Consider the following 26523-nt stretch of genomic DNA (forward strand, 5'->3'; position numbering starts at 1 on the left):
CTGTGTGAAGGGGGCGGGGGGGGGGGGGGAGAACAGCCCACCTCGTGACTGGGGGCTGGCCCAGCCGCCCTGGCCCTGGAGGAGTGGGCGGGGCAGGGGGAGCCTTATAATTGGACGAGTCTGGGATCCCTGAGTCCTAGTCAGCCCCAGCGGAGGCAAAGGAGGAGGTTCCCCAGGAGCCGGTGAGAAACAGTTGAGGGACCAGCTCAAGGCTTCTGTGAGGGATGGGCGGGGGCTAGGTGACTGTCCTACGCCAGGGTCAGGACCGAAGCAGGGGACGGATCGAGGGGAGGAGCGGGCCCCAGGGGCATTCCGTCTTGGCTGGAAGGTGGGGGGTGGGGGTGGGGGGAGCTGGACCTGTAGGAAGACCCAGATGAGACCTATCAGGAGCCCACGAATTGTCACTGTCATCTGTTGAGCACCTACTCAGTGCCGCCTCAGATCTCCATTAGTTGGAGGAGCAGGGGTGGGGGTGAGGGCGGGGCGGGAGGCAGGGGTGGCGGTCAGGTAGCTAGAGCGCTCATCGGAGGACTTTCAAGTGAGCATTAAATTAGCTAATAGGTGGGAAATGACGTTTAGATGTGAAGTTGGAGCTTAGAATGTGAAGGCAGGACGAGGAATGCGAAGTTGGAACTTACAAACCAGAGTTGGGGCTCACGTGGAACTCGGGGCAGGGTGACTGGAATTTGAACCCCGGGAGAGAGGGATGGAATTTGGGCGGCAGAGGCCGACCTGGGGACGGGGAGATAGGAAGAGACAATGAGGGAGCCAAATAGACAATGGAGGGGCCGCTTGGTAAATGTTTGTGGTCGGATTAGGCTGATGCAGATACGGGGCGGGGCGACGGCGAGACTTGGAAGGCCCGGAACGGGTGGGGCGGGGCTCTGGGTGGGAGGGGTCCCCACTGGCTGCTGATTGACATTTCTCACCCATACTGACCAATCGCAGGCTGGAAGATGAAGGTTCTGTGGGCGGCGCTGCTGGTCGCGCTCCTGGCAGGTATGGGGGCGGGGCCTGCTCAGGGTTCCCCGCCTCCTTCCCCTCCCATCCTCACGTGCACCCCCCCCCCACCTTGCCCTCCTTCCATCCCTGGGTCCCTCCTTCTGCGGGTCTGTCTCCCCCTTGAGGGGAGGCCTCTCACATCCGCTGGCTCTGTGGACCTGTCTTACTCTCTCTGGGCCTCGGTTTCCCCGTCCTTAAAATGGGAGTTCTAACAGTTCCTAACGCGTTGTTGTCAGGTAGCAAGCACCAGATTAGTGTCAGCCGTGACTAGTTTTATTCCCCATCACCACCACACGGCCCCGCGTGGAGCAGGCGTAGACACACATACGCTTGCCAGCCGGTCAAACGCACCGGGCATCCTTCCACGGGCTCCCAGTGCCCCGTAAAGCAGCCCCGCGTTCGTGGAGCACCTACTGGGTACCAGGTGCCGCGTGCCTGGAGGGGGCAGAGCAGCCTGACTGCCCGTGAACTTGCTCTGCGCAGGATGTTGGGCCGATGTGGAGCCAGAGCCGCAGCTGGAGCGGGAGCTGGAGCCGGAGGCCCCGTGGCAGGCCAGCCAGCCCTGGGAGCAGGCGCTGGGCCGCTTCCGGGATTACCTGCGCTGGGTGCAGACGCTGTCTGACCAGGTGCAGGAGGAGGTGCTCAACACCCAGGTCACCCAGGAGCTGACGTGAGTGCCCCTGACGCTCCTGGTGGGCCGTTCCTTCTGGACCCCCAAGCCTCCCCCCCGGTCCGGGACTCTTTTGTGTCCCTGTCGCCAACTCTTCGGCGTCCCTGCTCACATCTTGCTTCCTCTTTCCGCTCGGGGCTCCTGGCGGTCTCTGGCTCTCTGTCCTTCTCAGCTCCTCCCGCCTCTGGCCGCCCCTCCGTCAGGCTAGCTCAGTCTCTCGCACCGCCTCCCTCTCCATCTCCGCTCCTGTGTGTCTCTGTCCCCATCTTGCCCCCCCCCCCCCCACCTCGGTTTTCTTCCCTCCCCACGCACACGCTCCCGCCCTCTCGGCCCCCCAGGGTGCTGATGGAGGAGACCATGAAGGAGGTGAAGGCTTACAGGGAGGAGCTGGAGGAGCAGCTGGGCCCCATGGCCTCGGAGACACAGGCCCGCGTGGCCAAGGAGCTGCAGGCGGCGCAGGCCCGGCTGGCTTCGGACATGGAGGACGTGCGCAACCGCCTGGCGCAGTACCGCAGCGAGGTGCAGGCCATGCTGGGCCAGAGCGCCGAGGAGCTGCGGGCGCGCCTCGCCTCGCACCTGCGCAAGCTGCGCAAGCGGCTGCTCCGCGACGCCGAGGACCTGCACAAGCGCCTGGCCGTGTACCGCGCCGGGGTGCGCGAGGGCGCCGAGCGCAGCGTCAGCTCCATCCGCGAGCGCTTCTGGCCGCTGGTGGAGCAGGCGCGCGCGCGCAACGCCAACGTGGCCGCCGTGGCCGCGCAGCCGCTGCGGGAGCGGGCCGAGGCCTTGGGCCAGCAGCTGCGCGGGCGGCTGGACGAGGTGCGCGAGCAGGTGGAGGAGATGCGGGTCAAGATGGAGGAGCAGGCCGACCAGATGCGCCAGCAGGCCGAGGCCTTCCAGGCCCGCCTCAAGAGCTGGTTCGAGCCCTTGGTGCAAGACATGCAGCGCCAGTGGGCCGGGCTGGTGGAGAAGTTGCAGGCGGCCGTGGGCACCAGCCCCACCACGGCGCCCGTGGAGAAACAGTGAGGGCCCCACTCCTGCCCCCGCGCCCCTGCCCCCCTCCTCCCCCCCGACTACAGGAGGCCCTGTCCCTGCCGCCCTCCCGGAAGGCCCCAGCTTAATAAAGATTCACCAAGCTCCACAGCAGCCGCTGGACCTCCGTGTGTCATTTCTCCCGGCTCCCGCCTCCGTTTCTCGCCCCGGCCACCACGCCGCTCTGCCCTGTCCCCTCTGCTCGTGCGTCTGCTTCTTTGTCTCTTCTGATCTCCGTGTTTGCTTCCTTCTGCCCCTTTCAGAGGCTCCCTTTTTCGCTCTGTCTCTGCTCAGCCCCGCTCGCTGTCTCTTCCGTACTTCTCTTTCCCTTCTGTCTCTGAGACATGGTTCTGGAACAGATCCCCCTTCCCCGGGTTAAACCTTGCAGTCCCCTCTGACAAAGGGGGGATGGGGGGGAGGGGCAAGAAAAAAAGCCACCTTTCCGAGCCTGGCTTGCTCGGAAGCTTCATAGTACCTGCTTCCTGGAGTTGTGACCTCAAAGGCCCCGGGACCACTGCCATTATGATTGAGCCTTTACTATTATCACTCTCCTTTTTCTTTCTTTTTTTTTTTTTTTTTTTTAATATTTATTTTTGAGAGAGAGAGAGCACGCGCACAAGCAGGGGAGGGGCAGAAAGAGAGAGGGAGACACAGAATCCGAAGCAGGCTCCAGGCTCTGAGCTGTCAGCCCAGAGCCCCACGCAGGGCTCGAACCCATGAACTGCGATGCGAGATCATGACCTGAGCCGAAGTCAGAAGCTCAATTGAGCCACCCAGGTGCCCCTAAGACTTTTTTTTTTAAACATTTATTTTTGAGACAGAGACAGAGCACGAACGGGGGAGGGTCAGAGAGAGAGGGAGACACAGAATCTGAAACAGGCTCCAGGCTCTGAGCTGTCAGCACAGAGCCCGACGCGGGGCTCGAACTCACGGACTGCGAGATCATGACCTGAGCCGAAGTCGGCCGCTCAACCGACTGAGCCACCCAGGTGCCCCTAAGATTTTATTTTATTTTTTATTTTATTTATTTTTTTTTTAATTTTTTTTTCAACGTTTATTTATTTTTGGGACAGAGAGAGACAGAGCATGAACGGGGGAGGGGCAGAGTGAGAGGGAGACACAGAATCGGAAACAGGCTCCAGGCTCTGAGCCATCAGCCCAGAGCCTGACGCGGGGCTCGAACTCACGGACCGCGAGATCGTGACCTGGCTGAAGTCGGACGCTTAACCGACTGCGCCACCCAGGCGCCCCTAAGATTTTATTTTTAAATAATCCCTAGACCCAGCGCAGGGCTCGAACTCACAAACCATGAAATGACCTGAGCCAAGATCAAGAATCAGACTCTTAATCCACTGTGCCACGCAGGCACCCCTTAACTTTTTTTTGTTTTAAGTTTATTTATTTATTTTGGGAGAGAGAGAGAGAGAGAGGGAAAGAGACAATCCCGAGCCGGCTCCGTGCTGACAGTGCAGACCCTGACCGGGGGGGGGGGGGGGGGGGGGGGGGGGGGTGCTCAATCTCACGATGGTGAGATCATGACCTGAGCCGAAATCAAAGAGTCAGACGCTCAGCCTACTGAGCCACCCAGGCGCCCCTGTTGCTCCCCTGTTTCACCCAATTCTGCCTCCTGCCCTCTCCTGGCCTCCTGGCCTGTCCAGGCTGACAAGCCTCATTCTTCTGGCTTCCTGTTTTCCTCCACCTCTATCTTTTATCTCTTCCTCCTCCAGTTTCTCCCCCCGCTCCCCCTCCCTGCCTGTTTCTTGTTTCCCTTCTCCCTCCATCTGGGGTGTGTCCTCTCCACCGTTCTGTTGTACTTGGGCCCCTCGAAGCTGCCCATCCTGCCCACCCTCACGAGGGTCTGCCCCGCCGGGTAGAGTCCTGGAGTCCGCGGTGGGGAGCAGGTGGGAGTGGACACTCAGGGCAGTGAGGCCTGGAGCCTGGAGCCCCTGCTGCTGGCGTTCTCTCCCCACCCCCTCAATTCCCAGACGAGGGGAGCAGGGTTCCCAGCCCAGGGGACAGGCCAGGACTTGAGCTTGGTAACTCCCGGGCCCAGCCTGCGCTCCTCCGTGTGGCTGGTGCACACTCTTCGCTCCTGGCTTTTGCCAGCTGCCCCCAGCGCCCTTGGGGAGGCAGGCTCTCCTCCCCACCCCCCCAGATGACTCACCCCAGGCTCGGTGAGGAGGAGAGGGGTCAGTGGGCTCAGAGGCAGGGGACCTAGCCCCAGCCAAGCGTGCTGCTGATTCACGGTATGCCCTGGAGCTGGGGCCGAGCCCTCTGAACCACAGATGTCAATGCGGGGGCTGGCATCAGCCATGTTCTTCCCCTCGAAGAGCTGAATCTTGAATTCTCATGGAGGAAGAGAGCAGTCAGGTCTAGAGGTAGCACAGGGACTAAAGAAGTTTGGGGGAACAGGCTGGCAGGGGGTGCTGTGGGGGCGGAGGCTGATCCCCGCAGAGATCCAGGGCGACTCCCAGGAGTCCGGAAAGGGGAGGGACAAGGAAACACCCCACCGCCCCTTAGCCCCTTGCTGAGCCATTGAATGTGCTTGGCTGTGCCTCGGTTTCCCCATCTGTAAACGGAAGGCCCTGAGCTGGGTTGAGGATGGGACTTGGAAAAGCAAAGCTGGTGTTCTATTCCGGTGGGGTGGGGAAGGAAGGGAAGCAGACCCTTGGGTGGATGTCTGGAGAATGCTAGACTCACAGGGGAAGCAGATGTCTGGGGAGACAGCTGGGGGGCTGACAGGGACTCGAGGCACTGAGCTGGCCAGGGGGTTGTCGCAATCCCGCCAGGGTCATGTCTGTGCATCCCTTTCACAACCGTCCCCCCGCCACCCCCAAGCTGACACGTGGTTGTGGGGGCACAAAGCCAGCCAACCTCGAGTCTGAGGCCAGGGCCGCCCTCCCCACAGCTGCCAGGGATCACTGGCGGTCAAAGGCAGCCAGGGGAAGGGGGTGGGGGAAACACTGGACTCCAGCCCCGAGGGACGGATGTGGTGGGAGGGGAGGCGAGGGGGGGAGCGCTTCGTGCCAGGAGGGGCCCGAGGGGGTGAGTCAGGGCAGATGGAGTGTTTACCAGGGGGCCTGGAGGCCTGGGGAGTGGGGGGGGGGGGTCGGCAGAGGGAAAGGAGGGGTCTCGGGGAATGGATGGAAGCGCACACACTGGGATCCTTGAAGCTGAAGCTTTGCAGTTTGGACTGGCTGAAAAGACCCCCTCCCAGAAGAGATTGGGGGCTGTGGGACTAAGACCCCAGGACGCATCCACGGAAGTCCGGGATGCTCCCGGATGCAGGGAGATGAAGGGGGGGGGGGTTGAGGGCTAGTCTGAAAGAAAGACTGCAGGTGGCATAGGAACATGGGAGTAGGAATGTGGGGGCAGACTGGGTGACCCCAGTTGCTGGCGCTGAAGGGACTTGCTGAGAAGGGAGGGGCGGTGGAAGAGGAGGAGGCCTGGGGAGTTACAGCGAACGGAGTTACAGAGTGACTGAGTGACCGAGACAACCCCTGAGGCCTGAAGAAAGGTGTTATGCAGGAGAAAGCCCAGAGGGAAGATGGCTTGGGGGGCGGGGGGTGGAGAATATAGGCAGCCCCCTGTTGTGGGGCTGAGATCCACCGACCATCAGGGAGATTTGGAGGTGCAGGTGCTTAACACCAAGAGGCACTGTCCCTAAGGGGTGTGCCTAGGCCGCACCTGACCCGCCCGCCACCAGCAGCCAGGGGCAGAAGAGGAAAAGGTAGGTGGGCACAGGACGGGATAGGAGGCTGAAGGGGAGGGATTAACCTTCCCCGCCCCCTCCGCCTCCCCCTCCCCAGCCCGATAAAGGCCTCGGCCCGGCCGGGACCTCCCATCCCCTCGTCGCTGTGGCTCCGCGGATCCAGGTTGGTGCTCAATGCCCGGGAGGGATGCCCTTCCAAGAGCACTACAAAGGGGGTGGAAGGAACTTCGGGGAGGGAGGAGGGGTGTCACCGATCACTCCCACCCCTGCTTCTGCTTCCAGAGCGCCCCTTCGGTCCAGCCATGAGGCTCATCCTGTGGCTCCCGGTTTTGGTGGTGGTTCTGTTGATGGTTTTGGAAGGTAAAAGTGGGATAGGAGAACCTGGGACTTTGAGATTTGGAAGCTTGAAGTTGGACACGGGCCTGGGGCCCAAACTTGGAGGTCCCTTGGGAGCGCAGCGGCCCGTTCTGTGCCCTGGTTTTCCTATGTCTCACCGACACCCCCACACCCGACCCCTGCAAAGATGGGTGAGGGCTCTCTGAGGGGCGGTCCAGCGACGGGCAAGTCTGTCCGGGAAGCCCTAGCAACCGATGATGTATGCACTCGCCCCTCCACGATTGGTTGTCGTGCGTTTACAGTCTGGAAAGGGGCGGGGGAGGAGGCCGTGCTGAGAGTAAGCGAATACCCACCCAGCAGCTTGAGCTCCATCTGGTCGCGTTAGTACCCGCCCCTCCGCACCCCCCGCACCCCACTCCGTTCCTTCCGATTCTAGCACCACGACCTCCAAGAATCACTTTCAAGTACAGTAGCTCCTCTCTCATCTCTGGTATCTCATCCTAAGGGCTCCCAATACTGAAATTTTTGTACCCCTGCCTATCTCTGGACAGGTCCAGCCCCGGCCCAGGGGGCCCCAGATATCGCCGGCACCTTCAGGAACATCCCCAATTCGCTGAAGGAGTTTGGTAACAACCTGAAGGACGCCTTCGAGAGCATTCCTGAGGCGACTCGGTTAGGAATCTTCCCAGGGCTTGGGAGGGCTGGGTCTGTCGATTAGCAGAGTGGGGAAACTGAGGCTTGGAGCGGCTGACAGCTTCCCTCGTGGTCACAGCTGGCTCACAGAGTGCTCAGATGTGGGGGACAGGTTGCCGACTCCCATCTAGACCACACTGTAGAAATGGTGCTGCGTGGTGTTAAGACCAAGCTTGGGAATCAGTAGGACCTGGGTCCACAGGCCAGCCAAGACTCACTACTCTCAGTGTGATCTCGGGAGTACATCTTGAGCCTTTTTCCAAGAATTTAAAATGGAGGGGATTTGCGTAGTGCCTGGCACATTGTAAATGCTCAATACACCGTTTAACCAACACTGACTCCATCCGGTGACTTAGAGAATCATTCATTCAGGAACAAATAGTTATTGGGCTAAGTGTCCAGGACTGTTCCAATGTGGGGAATAATCGTGGTGAATAAGAGAAAGTCCCAGCCCACAGGGAACAGACTGTAAAACCAGTGAATTTCCAGGAGATTAGCCCAAACAGAGCTAAGCACCCAGATGACATTAAACAGGGTAGGCTTACAGACAACCAAAGACTGGGGAGGGGCTTTTGTAGATTTGGTTATTGGGTCCCCTTTGAAGTGGAGACACTTTCTTTTTTTAAGTAAGCGCTATGCCCAACATGGGGCTTGAACTGATGACCCCGAGATCAGGAGATCGAGAGTCGAATGCTCCACTGACTGGAGCCAGCCAGGTGCTCCTTTTTCAGATCTCAATTTATTTATTTATTTATTTTTTTTTTTTTTCAACGTTTATTTATTTTTGGGACAGAGAGAGACAGAGCATGAACGGGGGAGGGGCAGAGAGACAGGGAGACACAGAATCGGAAACAGGCTCCAGGCTCTGAGCCATCAGCCCAGAGCCCGATGCGGGGCTCGAACTCACGGACCGCGAGATCGTGACCTGGCTGAAGTCGGACGCTTAACCGACTGCGCCACCCAGGCGCCCCTCAGATCTCAATTTAAAGCGTTAGTGCTAGGGCGCCTGGGTGGCTCAGTCGGTTGAGAGTCCCACATCAGCTCAGGCCATGACCTCACGGTTGGTGAGTTTGAGCCCCGCGGCGGACCCTGTGCTCACAGCTCAGATCCTGGGTCCTGCTTCAGGCTCTGTCTCTTTGCCTCTCCCCTACTCAACTTTTGTTTCTCTCTCTCAAATATAAATAAACATTAAAAAAAAACAGTAAAGCGTTACCGCTTCATGGGGCACTTGGCTGTCTTACTTAAAAAAAAAAAAAAAAAAGAGAGATCTGAATGATTAGGAAAATCCAGCCAGGCCTAGAAACATGGGAAGAATGTTCCCTGTGACTACAAAGGCCCTGAGCCAGGAAGACACGTAACAAAATCAAGGAGAGACTGGCATTCCAGGCAAGGGGAACATCCTGGGCAAAGATAAGGAGGCTCTGAAGAGTGCCCTTGAATAAGTAAAGAGAAGAAAGCTAGGAAAGAGTGTGCTCCGTAGCAAGAGACAGCAAGCCTTGACAGCTAGGCCAGGGTGAAGCGTTCTGACTTCAAAGGGCTCTCTGATCCATCTGAAAAACTGAAACCCCGACCTTGGGCCACCCACCCCAAGGCTCTACCCAGTCTCACAGATGTGGGAGCTATGCTGTTTCTTTGGGGGAAGGAGGAGGTAGGGAGTCAGGTAAGGGGCAGGATTGCGGCGTCCTGAGGGGAGACAAAACACAATGACGGCTCTTGCTCTCCCTCTCTCCCCTACAGGAAATTGATGACCTCCTTTGCTGAGGGGCTCAAAAATTTCAGAATTCCCATGGTCTGAATACCAAGAGAGCTGCCTCTGTCCTCTGGGCTGTGCCCCAGGAGGGCGCTCCAAAATTTCCCATACCCCGGCTCTCGGCTCTCGGCTCTCGGCAGGAGGACTTTGTGATGTCCATATCGACCCCACCCTCCAATAAAAATACCATAGAGAATTCTGAGTGCTTCCTTGCTGGGAGGCAGAAGGCTATGGGACAGGGTAGGGGTTGCGCCTTTGGGGGAGAGGGGCTAGGATTCAAATGTATGGAGCAATTCTCTACTTGTCCTGTGCTGAGGACTTTGAACTTCATGATCCCCAAAGAATCCTCATGAGTACCTTGGGACCTGGGCCCTGTTAATTCCATGAGGGCATTGAAACCCAGAGGGGTGGGCGCCTGGGTGGCTCAGTCGGTTAAGCGTCCGACTACGGCTCTGGTCATGATCTCACGGTTTGTGAGTTCGAGCCCCCAATCCTGCTATCTGCTGTCAGCACAGAACCTGCTTCAGATTTTCTGTCCCCGCTCTCTCTCTGCCCCTCCTCCGCTTGTGCTCGCACTCTCTCTCTCTTTCTCTCTCTCAAAAATAAATAAACATTAGGAAAAAAAAAGTTATGAAGCCCAGAGAGGTGAAGTCACTTGTCAGGAAGGGGAGAGCTGGGTTGGACCCCAACCTGAGGCTACTGCTCTGCTATAGTCTTCCCCGACTGGGCTGCCCAAAACGAAGGACCCCAGGTTGGTTCATCACCATGCACACAGTAGGTGTTTATTACACTTAAAATGGGAAATAGAGAGGGATGTGGGAGGGAGCAAGGGGAGGACCTAGGCTAGAGCCCTGAAAAAGATCAACACAATCCACACCCTCCAAGGAAACTTTGATGCCCCCTCCTCCAGGAAGCCCTCCTTAACCCCCACGCTGGATTAAGCATCTCCATCCCAGCCCTACCCACTCTGGGTCATCACTGTCTGGTGATGGGTCTGTCTCCCCTGCTGGACTGTATGCCCCATCACTGCTGTCCCCAGGCATAGTTCAGCACAGGACTGGGCCTGGTACATGGGTTCCATAATACTTGGTGGCATAATTATTCTCAATCTGAAAAAAAAAAAAAAAAAAAAAAAAAAAAACCTAAACAAGAAGAAACTGAGGCACAGAAGTCTAAAGTCAATTATGTGATGTTACACAGCCACAAATGGGTAGAGCTGGGATTTGAATGTCGCCTGGGGGGTGGGGGGCAGTCCCAGGACCACATTCTTACTTCACTTTCCCTGTTCCTGAGTCACCCTGCCAGACTCACCGGCTACAACCACACCCACACCCACTCACTCACACACACACTCACACACACACACACACACATATACACACACACCTGGCTGTGGGCCCTATTTGCTCATCCCCAGCATATTAAAGCACACCCACATCCCTCATTAGGTAAGATTCATACGCGCAATCTCGCTTGGCAAAAGGGTGTATTCTGTGCCGACTTAATCAATTGCTAACCTTTACTTGGCCCTTTGTCCAGCATTTCGGAGCCCATTTATTTTATTTTATTTTAATTTATTTTTAATGTTTTTTAATGTTAGTTATTTTTGAGAGAAAGACAGTGCGTGAGCAGGGGAGGGGCAGAGAGAGAGGGAGACACAGAATCCGAAACAGGCTCCAGGCCCTGAGCTGTCAGCACAGAGGCCGATGCGGGGCTCAAACCCACAGACCGCGAGATCATGACCTGAACCGAAGTCGGATGCTCAACCGACTGAGCCACCCAGGCGCCCCGGAGCCAATTTATTATTTTTTTTTTAATTTTTTTTTTTTCAACGTTTATTTATTTTTGGGACAGAGAGAGACAGAGCATGAACGGGGGAGGGGCAGAGAGAGAGGGAGACACAGAATCGGAAACAGGCTCCAGGCTCTGAGCCATCAGCCCAGAGCCCGACGCGGGGCTCGAACTCACAGACCGCGAGATCGTGACCTGGCTGAAGTCGGACGCTTAACCGACTGCGCCACCCAGGCGCCCCGCCAATTTATTTTTTAAGCATTTTCCTGAAAACCGCCACCCCACCCCATCCCCAACCCCCAACCCCTGCCCCCTACCCCCCCAGAGCTCTCAGGTTAGAAAGGCACAGGGACAGAGAAGACGGGACAGCAAGCAGTTCATGGAGTGCCCCCTCTGCTTTTGAAGAGAGGCTCAGACTCAGGGGCAATTACGTGAAAACCACCAAAGACACCAGTCTGCTTCCGGTCACCTGGCCGAAAGCAGAAGATTGGAAAATGCCAGGTGCCGGTGAGGATATGGGTACCCGAGAAGCAGCACATTCTTGGGGTGCCCGGGGGGCTCAGTCGCTTAAGAATCCGATTCGGCTCAGGTCATGATCTCACAGTTTGTGAGTTTCAGCCCCGCGTCGGGCTCTGTGCAGACAGCTCAGAGCCTGGTGCCTGCTTTGGATTCTGTGTCTCCCTCTCTCTCTGCCCCTCCCCCACTTGAGCTCTGTTTCTCTCTCTCTCTCTCTCTCAAAAATAAATAAACATTAAAAAATAAAAAAATTAAAAAAAACCCAGCACACTCTCTTCAGGAGTGTGGACTGGATCTCTCTTATGAAGAGCATCCTGGAAGTTTCTAGTGACATTAAGTATTTGGGTGCCCCGCGTCCCAGCGGTCCCCAATCTGGCACCGTGCGGGGACCAGAGAAACACCTGGGAAGATGGATGAGGACGTTCACTACAGAAGCAGCCTAGCAGTCCATCACCGGCGGGGGTGGGGGTGGGGGTTGAAAAAATAAAGCGTGGAACCCCATGCAGCCACAGAAAGAACGAGCTAGATGTTCAGGAAACCGTTTGGAGAGATGTAACAGTGTAGCGCTGAGTGGAAAAGAAACAGAAGCTGCATTGGGTGGTGTCATTGATGTAAAATTCGAACACACACACGTGGAACGGCCTTGTGTGTTTGACCTCTTTTATGTCTGAGGACAACTCCAAGCACGGCTGGGGATGCTTATGGAGGATGGAGGACAGGACAGAGGATGGAGAACAAAGGTGGGAGATAGGGGCGCCTGGCTGGCTCAGTATGTGGAACTTGTGACTCTTGATCTCAAGGTTGTGAGTTCAAGCCCCATACTGGGTACAAAGATGACTTAAAAATAAATCTTAAAAAAAAAAAAAAAGGGTGGGGGTGGGGTGCGCCTGAGTGGCTCAGTCAGTCGACAGTCTGACTTTGGCTCAGATCATAATCTTGCAGTCAGTGAGTTCAAGCCCCGCGTCGGGCTCTGTGCTGATAGCTCGGAGCCTGGAGCCTGCTTCCGATTCTGTGTCTCCCTCTCTCTCTCTCTCTCTCTCTCTCTGCCCCTCAGCTGCTCATACTGTCTCTCTCAAAGTAAATAAACATTAAAAAAATTTTTTTAGGGGCACTTGGGTGGCTCAGTCAGTTGGGCATCCGACTTCGGCCCAGGTCGCGATCTCACAATTCATGAGTTCGAGCCCCACGTCGGGCTCTGTGCTGACAGTTTGGAGCCTGGAGCCTGCTTCGGAGTCTGTGTCTCCTTCTCTCTCTGCCCCTCCCCTGCTCATGCACTCTCTCTCTCAGAAATAAACATTTTTTCCCCACCTTTTTTTTTACAGGTGGGAAATAAATATAACCCTCTGTACTTAATGCACCATTTCCCCCTGCCCTAATCAGCCCTCCAAGCCCCTTATACACTCTTCCCACTCAGAAGCCAGAGGGATCCTGTTAGAACACAAGTCACATCACACCCTTCCTCTACTCAGAACCCTCTCACCACCCTCAGAGGAAAACTCAAAAGATCTTATGAGAGTCTGTCAGCTTTTCACTACCTGGCCAGGTCACCCCTACGGCTTTTTCCCCTCCCTCGTGTGCAACTCCTCAGCCTCGTCCAACACACTGAGCAGGCTCCTACCCCAGGGCCTTTGCACTTGCTGCCCACCCTGCCTGGAACGTTCTTCCCGCAGATGTCCAGCTATCTGCCTGGCTCACTCCTCTTCTTCAGGGGTCTGTTCAACAGCCGTGTCCCCGTTGTGGTCCCTCCAGACTGCTCTCCCACCGCCCTGCTACCTCCTTATCTGCCTGTCTTTCCAGTATTTGCCACCCTCTAATATATGTCTCTTTGGTTACTTGTTTACTGCCTGTGTCTCCCACTGCTGGAAGTCAAGTTCACGGAGGCGGTCTTGTCTCCTGCAGTGCCCCCCCCCCCCCCCCCGAGTGCCCAGGACAGTACCTGGAGCACAGTGAGAGCTCCAACAATGCTGCTTCTTCTTCTTCTTCTTCTTCTTCTTTTTACTTTATTTATTTTGAGAGAGAGAACAGGGATGGGCCAAGAGAGGGGGAGAGACAGAATCCCAAGCAGGCTCTGTGCTGTCAGTGCAGAACCTGACATGGGGCTCAAACTCATGAACCATGAGATCATGACCTGGGCCGAAACCAAGAGCCAGACGCTTAACAGACTGAGCCACCCAGGCGCCCTTCATTCATTCTAATTTTAAGATTTTCTTTTTACGTTTTATTTTTTAAATGTTTGTTTTTAATTTTATTTTTTTTAATTTTTTTAACGTTTTTTATTTATTTTTGAGGCTGAAAGAGACAGAGCATGAACAGGGGAGGGTCAGAGAGAGGGAGACACAGAATCCAAAACAGGCTCCAGGCTCTGAGCCGTCAGCACAGAGCCCGACGCGAACTCACGGACCGCGAGATCGTGACCTGAGCCGAAGTCGGCCGCTCAACCGACTGAGCCACACAGGCGCCCCTTTAATTTTATTTTTGAGAGAGAGAGAGAGCAAGCAGGGGAGGTGCAGAGAGAAGGCGGGGAGGGGGGCGGGGAAGGACCCGGAGCAGGCTCTGTGCTGACAGCAGAGAGCCGGATGCGGGACTTGAACTCACCAACCGCAAGAACGTGACCTGAGCAGAAATGGGCCGCTCAACTGAGCCACTCAGGCGCCCCTCTTTTTACACTTTGTATTTAGAGCCAATATGTTTCTTCTCAGGTTTACAAACTTAACCTTCAGGACCTCAGAGAGCAAATAGCCCTGATCACACCAAAACAAAAAACAAACAACAACAACAAAAAACACCCAGAGAGCCCCAAGCATGTGTGTAGGAGCATTCACACTCCACACTTGGGGGGGGGAGGAGGTGGCCCACCCAGCGGGCAGGGCAAGGATGGGGGACTCCAGTGGGCACCTGGCTTGGGGTAGCTAGTCCAGGAGGGCTCCCTGGAGGAGGCGACACAGCACCTGCAACCCAGAAGACAATCCGGAAGTAGTCAGCGAGAACCGGGGAACAGCGTGAGAAGCCGCACAACTTTCGTCCCCGTGTATGTTCGCCAGGAACCACGTGACTGAAAAACCGGCTACAAAAAGCGAATGGGCAGAGCCATTTTGGAGAACAGTTTGGCGGTTCCTCAAGGCGTGCAACAGAGCTCCCGGCGATCCCATTACTGGGCGTCTATCCACCCAGGGGAACCGCACACAGGCTCGCGCAAAAACGTACGCGTGGATGGTCACGGCAGTGGTGTTTCCACTGGAACAGCCCAAATGCCCATCAACTGAGAAACGGATAAGCAAATCCACATGGCGTGTGTAGATGTGTATCCGCACAGTGAATATTATTCTGCCAGAAAAAGGAAGGAAGCGCCCTCACACACCACGCAAAAGACCACGTAGTGTATGTTTCCCTTCCCATGATGCCCGGGATAGGGAAACCCACAGAAACAGAAGGTCCATCGGCAGTCGTTGCCCCCTGCTGGGCCAGTGGGGGGAGAAGGCAATGGAAGTGACCCTAATGGGCTAATGGGAATGGAAGTTTCCTTTCGGGGTGATGAACACGTTCTGGAATCGGAGCGCGGTGATGGTTGCACAACTCGGCAAACGTACCAGAAAACATCGAATCGCACCCTTGAGGAGGGCGAGTTTTACGGTTTGCGAATATCCCCGTTTTTAAAAATTAATGAAAGGAGAATTTCCCGGGCGGAAGGCAGAAGGAAGAGATAACAGAGGGGACGTTTCAACCTCTTTTCTGCCCCAGGCTTCCCTGCCAGAACCCGGAGGCACAGAGGAAGGAGGTGAGCACTTAGGAGTGCCGGAAGGGAGGCGGGTTAGGGGATTGAGGAGGGAGGGGATGGGGTCTGGACTGGGGGAGAGTGATTTTGGGGTCTGGGGGTCTCTTGGACACGTTACTGCAGGCTCAGAGGTGCTCTCTGCCCTGTGGGCTCACGGGGCCTGCCACTCCCAAACCCGCTTCCTCTTGTGACCTCCGTCTCTGCACCCATCACCCCACTCCCAAGTTGTTATTGAGCTGCCTCTGAGGTCCGCCCTGAACGACCTTCAGCCTGTTCCTGTCCCCAGGATGGACAAACATTGCAAACAGCAAACAGCCCACACTGACCTTGGACCTGGGGCAGGGGTCAGAGACCTCCCCCAGACCCACCCTGCTGCCAGCCCTGCTCCAACCACCCTCTTGGCCTCCGGGACTCAGGTGGGGGAGGTGCGTCGGGGCATGTCCTGGCTTGGCTAGATCCGAGAGAGCCGGGTTCAAATGCACCCCTTGCTGTTCGAGGAGCCATTGGTAAGTGGACTCCCCTCCCACGCCCCCAAGCCTGTTTCCTCATCTGTAAAATGGGAACGATAAAGGTGCCCACCTCAGAGCTCTGTTGTGTTACATCAACGAGTTAAGGTGCCAAAGCCCTGCTGTGGCCCCTGGTGCCTAGCGTGTGCTCAGAAAAACACAGGCTTAGTCAACAGCCACTGACCTTGACCGAGCACCTCTGGTGCCTCTCGTGGTAATTTACATAAACGGTCTCCTCTACTCTCTGGGATAGGTAGTCCATGATTCCCAGTCGTGGATGAAGCAACCGGTCCAGAGAGGTTAAGCAACTCGCACCGGGTTGCACAGCAGGGAGGATGAGGAGCAAGGCTCTGAACCCCCACCTCGTGCTTCTTGTAACACAAGGCATGGTGAGTTTTTCTTTTTTCCTTTTTTCTCATGGTCAAATACCTCACATACAATTTACCATTTTAGCCATTTTAGGGGTACATTAAGTTGCACCCTCCATCCCTGGAACTTTCTCAACATCCCAAACAGAAATTCAAGGAGGTGTGTGTGTGTGTTTTAATGTTTATTTCTGTATTTATTTTGAGAGAGAGAGCACAAGTCAGGGAGGAGCAGAGCGAGAGAGAGAGAGAATCCCCAGCAGGCTCCGCTGTCAGCACAGAGCCCCAGGCGGGGCTCGAACCCGCCAGCTGTGAGATCACGACCTGAGCGGAACTGGGGAGTCGGACCGAGCCGCCCACGCGCCCGTCCCGGGGGTTTCATTTTGTGATTCTGTTAGTGAGGAACTGCTGGGCACATTCGTTGTGCACCTGCTGCGTGCCAGAGCCCGTTCTGCTGGAAGCCGCTGGGTCGACACCAAGCTATACAGTGTCGCCCCTTATCTGTGGGGGATGCACTCCAAGACCCCCAGTGGAGACTTGAAACCACAGACAGTGAGTGCCAAGCCCTTGATACACTGATTTTTCCTATCGGAGCACCCCTATGATGCAGTTTAACTTTTAAAATCAGACAGTAAGAGATGAACAACAACACTAATGATAAAGAAAAACAATTACAGAGGTGCCTGGGTGGCTCAGTGGGTCGAGCCTCCGACTTCGGCTCAGGTCACGATCTGACGGTTCGTGGGTTCGAGCCCCGCGTCGGGCTCTTGGAGCCCGCTTCGGATTCTGTGTCTCCCCCTCTCTCTGCCCCTCCCCTGCTCATGCTCTGTCTCTCTCTGTCTCAAAAATAAATAGAAAAATTAAAAAAGAAAAAGAAAAAGAAAAGAAAAACAATTACAATAATACACCGTAATAAAAGTTATGTGAGCGTGGTCTCTCTCTCCCCCGTATCTTATCGTACTGCGCTCACCCTTCTTGTGATGATGTGAGAGGATAGGATGTCCACGTGATGAGATGAAGTGATGGCAATGACATAGACCCTGTGACACAGTATTAGGTGATTATTGACCTGTTGGCATATTGTCGGGTCATCCGCTTCCAAACCTTAGTTGACCTTGGGTCACTGACACTGTGCATAAAGGTGAGGCGGGGGTGGTGGTGGGGGGGGCTACTTGTTCGGGTTGTGGCCAAGCGGGGAGGTGGGGGGTTGTCAGATTCACCGCATAAAAATACAGCCTCCCCGGGGGCGCCTGGGTGGCTCAGTCAGTTAAGCAACCGACTCCTGGTTTTGGCTCAGGTCACCATCTTGCAGTTCGTGAGATCGAGCCCCACATCGGGCTTTGTGATGATAGAGCAGAGCCTGTGGGATTCTCTCTCTCTCTCTCTCTCTCTCCCTCTCTCTGCCACTCCCCTGCATACATGCTCTCTCCCTCTCCCTCTCCAAATAAATAAACCTTAAAAAAATGTTTTAAAAAAAGGACAGGCTCCTGGTTAGATTTGAATTTCAGATAAGTAACAAATAATTTCTAGTATAATTCCCCAATATTGCATGGGACATACTTGTATCAAAAGAAAAACTTATTATTTATCTGAATTCACATGGGCATCCTATATTTTACTCGGCAACCCTGGACCAAAGAATCCAGTCCATGTGGATTGGATCCAGGCTGTGTGCCCTGAGTTATGGCTGGGTCCTCCGAGAGATAAAGGCTCATTTCCTCCTTCGTTCCTTCATTCGTTCCTCCCTTCCGCTCTCCTCCTTCTCTCTCTTCTTTCTTTCTTTCTTTCTATGTCTTCTTTCTTTCTCTCTTTCCTTTCTCTCTTTCTTTCTTCCTTTTGCTCATTTTCTTTCTGCCTAGTATTGGGCCTGAGCCTGACATTGACAACCTCCTACTATGTGCACCTGGAACTTTCTCTCACAGAGCCTCACGCAGCCTTCACACGGACTCTAGGAGGCAGGCGCTTCTTACCATCCCCATTTTACAGATGAAAACAGTGAGGCCCAGAGAAGGAATTGGAATTGCCCAGATCACATGGCGAGAGTGTGTCTGGCCTAGAGCCCAGTGCCCAAGAGTCTTCAATATGAAGGAAGTAATCATAAACAGCCATGGTCCGTGAGCACCTCCGTTGCCGGGCTCCTTGTTAAGACCTCTCCTTGCAGCATTTCATTCCATTAAAGCCCTGCCTGGAGTATGGACTGTGGGCCCATTTTTCAGAGCAGGAAACTGAGGCCAGAAAGAGGGGCCAGCTCGTGAGGTGGAGCCAGGATTTGAACACCAGTCAGCGTCCAAGGCCAAAGAGCCGGCTGTCTTCCCCGGTCAGGCCAAAGTGCTGGGAGGGGAGGGAGGGAGGCCAGCAGGGGCGGGTGAGGCCTCTGCTTGTCACTGTCACCTGGGCCCCTCTCTCTGAAGTCCCTGCCAAGGGGCGTGGGGAGGCAGCCAGGGGAGGGCTCTGCTCCGCGTAGTCTCCCCCTCCCCCAGCCTGGAGAGCTGAGCGCAGAGGAACAGAGGAGCAGAGCCCCCAGAAATGTTGGTTCCTGGACGCAGGCCCCAGGCCCTGCCCTCCCTCTGCTTCTGCATTCTGGTCTTGGCCTGTGTCGTGGGTGAGGAAGGAAGGGATGGGCGGGCGCGGGGACCCTGCAGTCGTGCGAGGTGTGAGTGTGACGGTCCGGACGGCACGCAGGTTTGTAGACGCGCGCGCGGGCCTGGAGCTCGCCTGCTTTGTCCTACGCACGCAGATGTGTGTGCGTTTCCGGGCGAACGTGTCCACGGGGGCCGTGAGCGAGGGGTGTCCTTGGGGCTGGTACAAACGACAGTGGTAAATGTGTGTGTGTGCACGTGTGTCTTTACGGGGTATTTATGCCAAGGATTTGAGCGCGTGGACGCTGTGAGGGTGTCTGTAGGCGCTGGCGTGCGAGCGTGCCTCGGCTTTGCACGCGCATTTAAAATGGTAACACTTAACGTAGTGCCTCCAACGTGCAAAGGACCATTCCTAGTGCCTTATGCGTGTTCGGTGTTAGCGCCAAGTCCTCCCAGGAATCCTGGCCTTATCCCATTCTGCAGAAGGGGAAACTGAGTTTTGAAGATGTGCACCTTTGGCTTGAGCACACTGCCGGGCCCATGGGTGCCTCTGCGCATGCGTGCGCCTGTGTGCCCGTGTGACGCCTGGGATCTGTAGGTGAGGCTTCGTCCGGGGGGCGTGAGCGCCGCGCAGGGAGGTGCGTGCAAGGACGTAAAGTGCCCTCCGAGGCACGACCCCGGCCCCGGGGAGGAACGGACGACGCAGCCCTGCCAGCCTCCTTCCCTAGGGCTGGAAAGTCCTCTGAGCTCTCCCTCCACTGCATGCGGAGGTGGTTCGGACAGCGTGGGGGGCGGGGGTGTGTGTCACAGGAGAACCGAGGGGGCAGCAAGATCGGGCAGTAAAGGAGGCCTCGAGAGGGGGACAGGAGTCAAAGAGGTGGGGCTGCAAACTGAGGGGGAAAAGCCACAGGCAGACAGAGGGGTGACAGGAGGGGCCGTGGGCACGGAGGGTGACAAGGAATCGACGGATGGCTCAAAGGGGGGACAAGTGCTCAAAGGGACAGAAAAGGTGAAGACCAGGAGTGATGTCAAGGGGTCACCCTTGGGCCACCGGGAGCGACAGTGACGGCGAGCATGGAGGGGAAGGGAGGAGGAAGGATTCTTGGGTCCCAGCCCACCCATGTGACCGTCCGGTCCCACCTAGCATGCCAGCAAGAAGTGCCTGCAGCAACCCCCAGTATGCCACCGGAGCTGGTGGATAGTCCTTGGAGCCTGATGAAGGACAAGGTGAAGACACTGGTGACCAGGACCAGAGAGAAGTGGCAGTGGTTCTGGTGAGTGTGTGCAGCAGGGCTTGGGGGGTGGGTTCCTGGGCCTGAGGGAGGAGGGGCTGGGGGCCTGGACTCCTGGGTCTGAGGGGGGCGAGGCTGAGAGTCTAGACCCCTGGGTCAGCGGGAGAACCCGGGTCAGAGAGGGGAAAAGGGCAGGGCCCGCACTCTTGGGCTCTGAGTGGGGTAAGGCCCGAGGGAGGGGGGATGAAGGGGGCGGGAGTCTTGGGAGTTGCCGGGGTCTCACGGTTTTGTCCCTCCTCTGCAGGGGACCCGAGGCCTTCCAGGGCTTTGTGCAGGCCTACTACGAAGACCACCTGAAGGATCTGAGGCTCCGCACCCAGGCCTGGCTCCGCAGCTCCAGGGACAGCCTCCTGAACAAGGCCCACAGCCTGTGCCCCCAGCTTCTGTGCAGGGACGGTGACAAGAATTAAAGTGTTTACAGCCTCCACAATAAAGAAATGCTTCTCTGTGTCCCTGTCTTAATCCGTCCCCAGCGTGACCACCCCCAGCAGTTAACGAGTAGAGGAAGGGACACCTGGCAAGGGAGGGACAGTGGGGGGGGGGGGGGCAGGAGACACCGGGCAACTCAGTTTGGGATGGAAGGTGAAGGCTGGAGTGCAGGCGGGGTCAGCCGGTCCCCATAGAGACCCCTATGCCTTTGCTTCCTATGTGGGGGAAACGCCAGACCCCTTTTCTGGTCTGAACCCCAAGGACCCCCAACCTCTCCACAGCACCCACCTGGCCCCCTGTATCTCCCGGGAGAGAACCTTGCGGGGGTGGGGGGGGGCTCCCTCTGGCTTGACCCCGGGGATGATGTCACTGCCCTCTCTGCCCCACCCCACCCCCTCAGCGGTCCTGTTGGCCAGGACTTTGGCCTAGGGGACAAGGTGGGGGTGGTGGCTGCGGAGGGGAGGTGGGTCCCAAGAGCTATAAAGACCTTCTCTGCACACGTGGAGCCTGTGAGGACAGCCTGCCAGAGTCGGGTAAGAGAGGGCCCGAAATGGAAAGATGGAAAAGGGGAAGGGTCAGCGGGGAGGGGGCAGAGGTGATTAAATCAGAAACCGCAAGAGTCACGACATTCGTTGGATTCCTCTGTTGGGATCACAGAATTTAGAATCATAGACTGTTTCCCCCTGCTGATGTCCCTCGGGGTCTGACCTCCACCTTATCTCCAAATCGCAAATGACAACAGGGCCTGGGAACCGTGTGCCTCAGAGCCGAGAGCCTCTGTCATAGGGTTGGGGTGAAGACAGATGGAATCGCATGTAGAACAGGGCCCAGGGCATCAGAAACATACTCATCCAGTGGTGGGTTCTTTTTTTTATTAAAAAAAAAAAAATTGTTTTACATTTTTTTTAATGTTTATTTTCGCGAGAAAGAGACAGAGTGTGCAGGGGGGAGGGACGGGGGGGGGGGGGCGGAACACAGATTCCGAAGCAAGCTCCAGGCTCCGAGCTGTGAGCACAGAGCCCGGCACGGGGCTCCAACTCAAGATCATGACCTAGGTCGAAGTCAGACGCCCAACGGACAGACAGAGCCACCTAGGCACCCCCAGTGGTTGGGTTCTTAACTGAGCCTGGGACCCTGCAGACTGGGTCTCGGCATAAGTGTCACCCTCTGCTAAGGTTTTCCCGGGCTCCGTGACACACCCTCCCCCCTCCAGAGCGCTCCCCACCATACGACCCGCCGTGTATTTTACTCAGTTAATATTGTTGATCGTGTATCTCTCTCACAATGGCTTCGTAGACAGGCAGGGCTGTTGCTGTGTTCACAGCTGGACCCCAGAACTGTGTTCGGTACACAGTAGGTGCTTCCTGAGTGAATGAGGGGATGTTAGAATTAAGGTGTTAAAATCAGGAGCAGAATCATAAAATGTTAGACGATGAGCCCCAAGCCAATGTATTAGCACGCGGAACTCAGCTGGGGAGGTGGAGGGGCAGGGAAGCCAGCCTCTCCCCCTGGAGTTTCCGGGGACGGGGGGGACCCCAGGACTAGATGTCACCAGGGGCCCTGTCCCACAGCCTCCTCAGTGTTCCAGGTCTTCTGATGCCATGGGCACCCGATGCCTCCTGGTTCTGCTTCTTGTCCTTCTGGTATTGAGATGCGGTGAGTGTGGTCGGCAGGGGGCAGAGGGTCTGTGAGGGGGATGGGATGACACCCCCAAGCATCTTCCCAGCCCAGTTCTCGCCTGGCCCTACCCCTGTCCCCCACCTTCCCTGCCTCATTCTCCCCTGCTGCTGGTTCCTCAGCTCTCCTAAGGCACCCTCCCTCTGCAGATGTCCAGGGGGACGACATGGCCCGGCAAGATGAAGCCACGGGCCCCACCCTGCTCTCCCAGATGCAGGAATCACTCTACAGCTACTGGGGCTCAGCCAAAGCGGCCGCCCAGGACCTATATGAGAAGACATATCTGACCGCTGTGGATGAGAAAATCAGGTATCCACAAGCCACGCCCCCCACCCAGGGGAACCAGGAGTCTGGGCCCCGAGCTCTGTCGGAACCCTGGATTCTGAGATCCCAGCCCTGTCCTACCTGGGGATCCAGGAGTTTGGGTTCCAGCCACCATCCCTCACAGGACACATGATTCTGGGCCCCAAGCCTCATCCTCCCTCAGACCTGGGGCCCAAGACCCGGGGCTCCTCCCTGCTCAGAGCCTCTATCCTTTCTCCCCAGGGACATGTACAGCACAAGCACAGCAGCTGTGAGAATTTACACAGGGATTCTCACTGACCAGATACTTTCTATGCTGTCGGGAGACTCATAGCAGCTGGGCCACGACCGTGGGGGAGGGGAGAGCCCAGACCCCAGGACTCCTCGGCTCCCGCGACCTACCCCTCACTTCTTAGCAGCTCTCGGCATCCTGTTCCCAATGCTAGCCTGACTTCTTATAAATAAATTAAAAAAAAAAAAACATTTATTTTCTTCCATGTGGTTGCTTTTTGAAGACCTTAGAGGGCCAAGACGGCAGGACTGATTCAGTCCATCCAATACTTATCGAGTGCCCATTGGACGTATGTAGCCCTAACTCGATCATTGGGGATAAAGAGGTGAATAATAGGGGCGCCTGGGTGGCGCAGTCGGTTGAGCGTCCGACTTCGGTCAGGTCACGATCTCGCGGTCCGTGAGTTCGAGCCCCGCGTCGGGCTCTGGGCTGACGGCTCGGAGCCTGGAGCCTGTTTCCGATTCTGTGTCTCCCTCTCTCTCTGCCCCTCCCCCGTTCATGCTCTGTCTCTCTCTGTCCCAAAAATAAATAAAAAACGTTGAAAAAAAAAATTAAAAAAAAAAGGTGAATAATAACATTGGATCGTCACAGCAACATTAGAGACTGTCCTTCACCAAGGTCTGGCTTTCTCACATGTAAAACGACCATGAACATTGCTAACCTACTGTGGCCTCTGCCAGTCTCTAGGCCCTGGGCTGATGTTTTATTTATTTATTTATTATTATTTTTTTAATGTGTATTTATTTTGAGAGAGACAGAGACAGAATGCAAGTGGGTTAGGGGCAGAGAGACAGGGAGACCCAGAATCCAAAGCAGGCTCCAAGCCGTCAGCACAGAGCCCGATGCGGGGCTCGAACTCACAGAGCTGTGGGATCATGACCTGAGCCAGAGTCAGATGCTCAACCCACTGAGCCACCCAGGCACCCCTGGGCTGATGTTTTTTTTTTTTTTTTTTTTTAACGTTTATTTATTTTTGAGACAGAGAGAGACAGAGCATGAACGGGGGAGGGGCAGAGAGAGAGGGAGACACAGAATCGGAAGCAGGCTCCAGGCTCCGAGCCATCAGCCCAGAGCCCGACGCGGGGCTCGAACTCACGGACCGCGAGATCGTGACCTGAGCTGAAGTCGGACGCTTAACCGACTGAGCCACCCAGGCGCCCCTGGGCTGATGTTTTAAGTGTGCATCACAGTGAGGTATCCAATGGTCCTACGACAGGGGAAGACTGGTGCCCAGATGTCACTGCTGAGCATAAGAAGTCAGCGCCCAGCTTGTCTGGGACCCAAGAGAATGGATCCGTAAAAGCCGTGCCCTGTGACAATTCCTACACACTTGTCCCACAAGTATTTATTGAGACCCTGCCAGGCTCAGGAGACACTACAGGGGAAAGACAGAGAGTCCTGCCCTCTGTGGTCTTTCCAAAAGCTATTCATTGGGTCCTGGCCCAATTCCACTCAGCTTGAGTGCTGATGGCTTTGTGGTATGTTTTGTTAGCTGCTCTCTCCTTATTAGCAATAGCGATATCATTTCCTGAGCTCCCGCTCAGGGTCAGGAGCTCTATTCTGTCTTGAAGCCACAAACAGAGAGGCTGGTGGTGGGGAGTAGGGAGGAAGCAGAGGAGGAGGAGGACGACGACGAGCAAAGGAGACGACTTCAAGTAACATTATGTGCAATGAAGAAAAGAAGAAGTGAGGAGATCCAGGCCTGGGAGCAGGCCCCTGGGGTAGGGGAGGGCATCCTGGCTGGCCTGGTCACGGGGGGATGCATCACAGTGCAGTGGTTTGGGGCTGTTGATGCCGGGAAGTGGGGGGCGGGGAGGAGGGTACTGGCTTGGCCCCCAGGTCCCCGCGGGGCAGTCAGTGGTTGGGAAATGGTATCTGGGCAGTGGGGGAGTTGTAGGCAAAAAGCCCAGGGTGAACAAGAGCAGAGGTGGTACAGTCAGAGAGGACAGCGCTGGGGCCCCTGGGCGGAAGGCTGGGGATCTGGACTTCTGGGTCCTCAGGAAGTAGAGGGTGGTCCGGGGCCCCCAAGTCTCAGGGGTGGGGCTGCTGGCCTCCGAGGATCCAGGGCCTCTGTTTCTCCTAATCTGCTTGGCATTAACCTCCAGCCAGTCTTTCAGTGCTCTTGGGGCAGTTTTCCCAGGTCCTGAGGATGGGCAGCTGTGAGTCTAGTAGAAAACAGGGGCCTTGGGGAGGGATTGTGGGAAATGCCCCCAAGTCCCCAGGGCCTGGGAAGAGCTGAGGCTGCCAAACCCAGGGGGTGATGGGGAGGGGGGACCCTAGAGGAACAATCCCTGCTCTGTCCACTTGTTTCCCACGGACTCAAGCCAAACCAAACGACTGCCCAGGCCAGTTCTGCTTCCAACCAATCCTGGTGCCCTTCCTAGATTCCTCCTTCCTTTCTCAGGCCTCCACCCCAGTCCCACTGCCCTAGGACCCCAGAGTCCAGGCCCCTAGACTCCTTTTGCCTCACAACGCAGGAGTCTGGGTCCCCAGACTTCTTCTCCCTGGGACTCAGGAGTCTGGACCTCCAGCCCGTTTTCCTCAGGACCCAAACGTTCAGGGCTCTCTTCTCCCTTAGAACCTGAGATCACAGCCTCTGGTTGGTGTTGGGCGCCCCCTAGTGGAGTGCAGAGTGGCCCTGGGCGGTGATTCAATTAGCAGTTAACAGAAATGGAAGAACTTTTCTGGTCATTCAACAGAAATGGGGGAGGGCTTTGCAGGGGTCCTAAGGTCACAGTCTAGCTCACTGACCCTCAAGCTCCGACAGATCGGGACTCTGCAGTTTATGAGACAGGAGGGCCGACTGGAGCTTTTTAGATCTAGAGTTAAAAGCAGAGATGAGGTTACATGAAGCTAGAGAAGATTAAGTTTCAAAGCCCTTCACTTGCCTGGGCTTTCTGTGGTCCTCTATTACAAACTACACACGTAATTTTGCACTGTTATTTATAATTAATTAATTAATTAATTAATTAATGTTTTTAGTGTTTATTTATTTTTGGGAGAGAGAGCGAGCACAAGCAGGGAAGGGGCAGGGGGAGGGGTGGACAGAGGCTCCAAGCAGACTCTGTGCTGACAGCAGAGAGCCTGATGTAGGGCTCCAAGCCATGAACCGTCAGATCATGCCCTGAGCTGAAGTTGGATGCTCAACCGACTGAGCCACCCAGGCGCCCCTAATTTTCCACTTTTGAGAAAGAGGCCGGTAAATCTCAGTCTGCCTCATGTCTGGTGGACTTAGTATGTTCGTTTCATCCCTAGACTGCGCCTACAACTTTAGAGAATCGTTCTCACTACCCTCATTATATGGGAGAGAAGTGGACTGGGCAAGATGTTCTCTAAGGTTCCTTCTTGCCTTTGTGTTGGCTCTCAGATGTGTGTCATCCACCTGCTGCACGCAGACTTTCATCCTTTCACTTAGCAACCATCCCCTGGGGCAGTGCTGGAGGCAGAGCAGTGACCGTGAATGCTCTGGGCTTCCCCGCCCACTCCCATGGCAAGACACACCACACCCATCCCTGACAGCGATAACACAAAATGGGCAGGGGGGGAGCTGGGGAGTCCTGGGATCTGGAAAGACTAGGAGACTGTGCCGGCACAGCCTGGGGGCCAGGGAGGGTTTCCAGGAGGAGGTGATATTACTACTGAGCTGGGACTAAGAGGAAAGTGAAGGAAGTAAACAATAAAATGAGAAATAAGTTAATTGGAGAATCCCAATGCAAAGCCTACTCTCCCTTCCGGGTAATATGTAAGGTTCATAATAACAGTGCACAATATTGATCGCTTACTAAGAGCAGGTGTGTATGTGTGTGTGT

General features: G+C 55.9%; 4 protein-coding genes across 7 annotated transcripts; all 4 read left to right on the plus strand.

The window, feature by feature from the left end:
* Nucleotides 1-77: 77 nt before the first annotated feature.
* Nucleotides 78-2815, plus strand: APOE (apolipoprotein E). Its single transcript, XM_086690062.1, has 4 exons — nucleotides 78-182; nucleotides 949-999; nucleotides 1486-1672; nucleotides 2011-2815. Exons 2-4 carry the CDS (start codon nucleotides 957-959, stop codon nucleotides 2693-2695), a joined length of 915 nt encoding a protein of 304 aa, XP_086546188.1. The 5' UTR covers nucleotides 78-182; nucleotides 949-956; the 3' UTR covers nucleotides 2696-2815.
* A 3689-nt stretch (nucleotides 2816-6504) lies between these two features.
* Nucleotides 6505-9388, plus strand: APOC1 (apolipoprotein C1). Its single transcript, XM_086690058.1, has 4 exons — nucleotides 6505-6576; nucleotides 6696-6773; nucleotides 7301-7421; nucleotides 9180-9388. Exons 2-4 carry the CDS (start codon nucleotides 6716-6718, stop codon nucleotides 9235-9237), a joined length of 237 nt encoding a protein of 78 aa, XP_086546184.1. The 5' UTR covers nucleotides 6505-6576; nucleotides 6696-6715; the 3' UTR covers nucleotides 9238-9388.
* A 5666-nt stretch (nucleotides 9389-15054) lies between these two features.
* Nucleotides 15055-20463, plus strand: APOC4 (apolipoprotein C4). Of its 4 annotated transcripts, XM_086690063.1 has the most exons (5): nucleotides 15055-15274; nucleotides 16031-16166; nucleotides 18129-18252; nucleotides 19866-19995; nucleotides 20258-20463. In XM_086690063.1, exons 2-5 carry the CDS (start codon nucleotides 16113-16115, stop codon nucleotides 20421-20423), a joined length of 474 nt encoding a protein of 157 aa, XP_086546189.1. In that variant the 5' UTR covers nucleotides 15055-15274; nucleotides 16031-16112; the 3' UTR covers nucleotides 20424-20463. The 4 variants fall into 4 exon arrangements, with proteins under 4 accessions (XP_086546189.1, XP_086546191.1, XP_086546190.1 ...); XM_086690065.1 differs by lacking the exon at nucleotides 15055-15274 and having other exon boundaries at nucleotides 16027-16166; nucleotides 18065-18256; XM_086690064.1 differs by lacking the exon at nucleotides 15055-15274 and having other exon boundaries at nucleotides 16027-16166; nucleotides 18065-18252.
* A 1480-nt stretch (nucleotides 20464-21943) lies between these two features.
* APOC2 (apolipoprotein C2) lies at nucleotides 21944-22794 on the plus strand. The gene is made up of 3 exons (XM_086690067.1): nucleotides 21944-22098; nucleotides 22269-22428; nucleotides 22666-22794. The coding sequence occupies exons 1-3, from the start codon at nucleotides 22044-22046 to the stop codon at nucleotides 22754-22756; spliced, it is 306 nt and encodes a 101-aa protein (XP_086546193.1). The 5' UTR covers nucleotides 21944-22043; the 3' UTR covers nucleotides 22757-22794.
* The last annotated feature ends 3729 nt before the right edge of the window (nucleotides 22795-26523 follow it).

The sequence above is a fragment of the Puma concolor genome, chromosome E2, assembly GCF_028749965.1.
Source record: "Puma concolor isolate L17-30 chromosome E2, mPumCon1.1.hap2, whole genome shotgun sequence".
In the NCBI taxonomy this organism is placed as follows: Eukaryota; Metazoa; Chordata; class Mammalia; order Carnivora; family Felidae; genus Puma; species Puma concolor.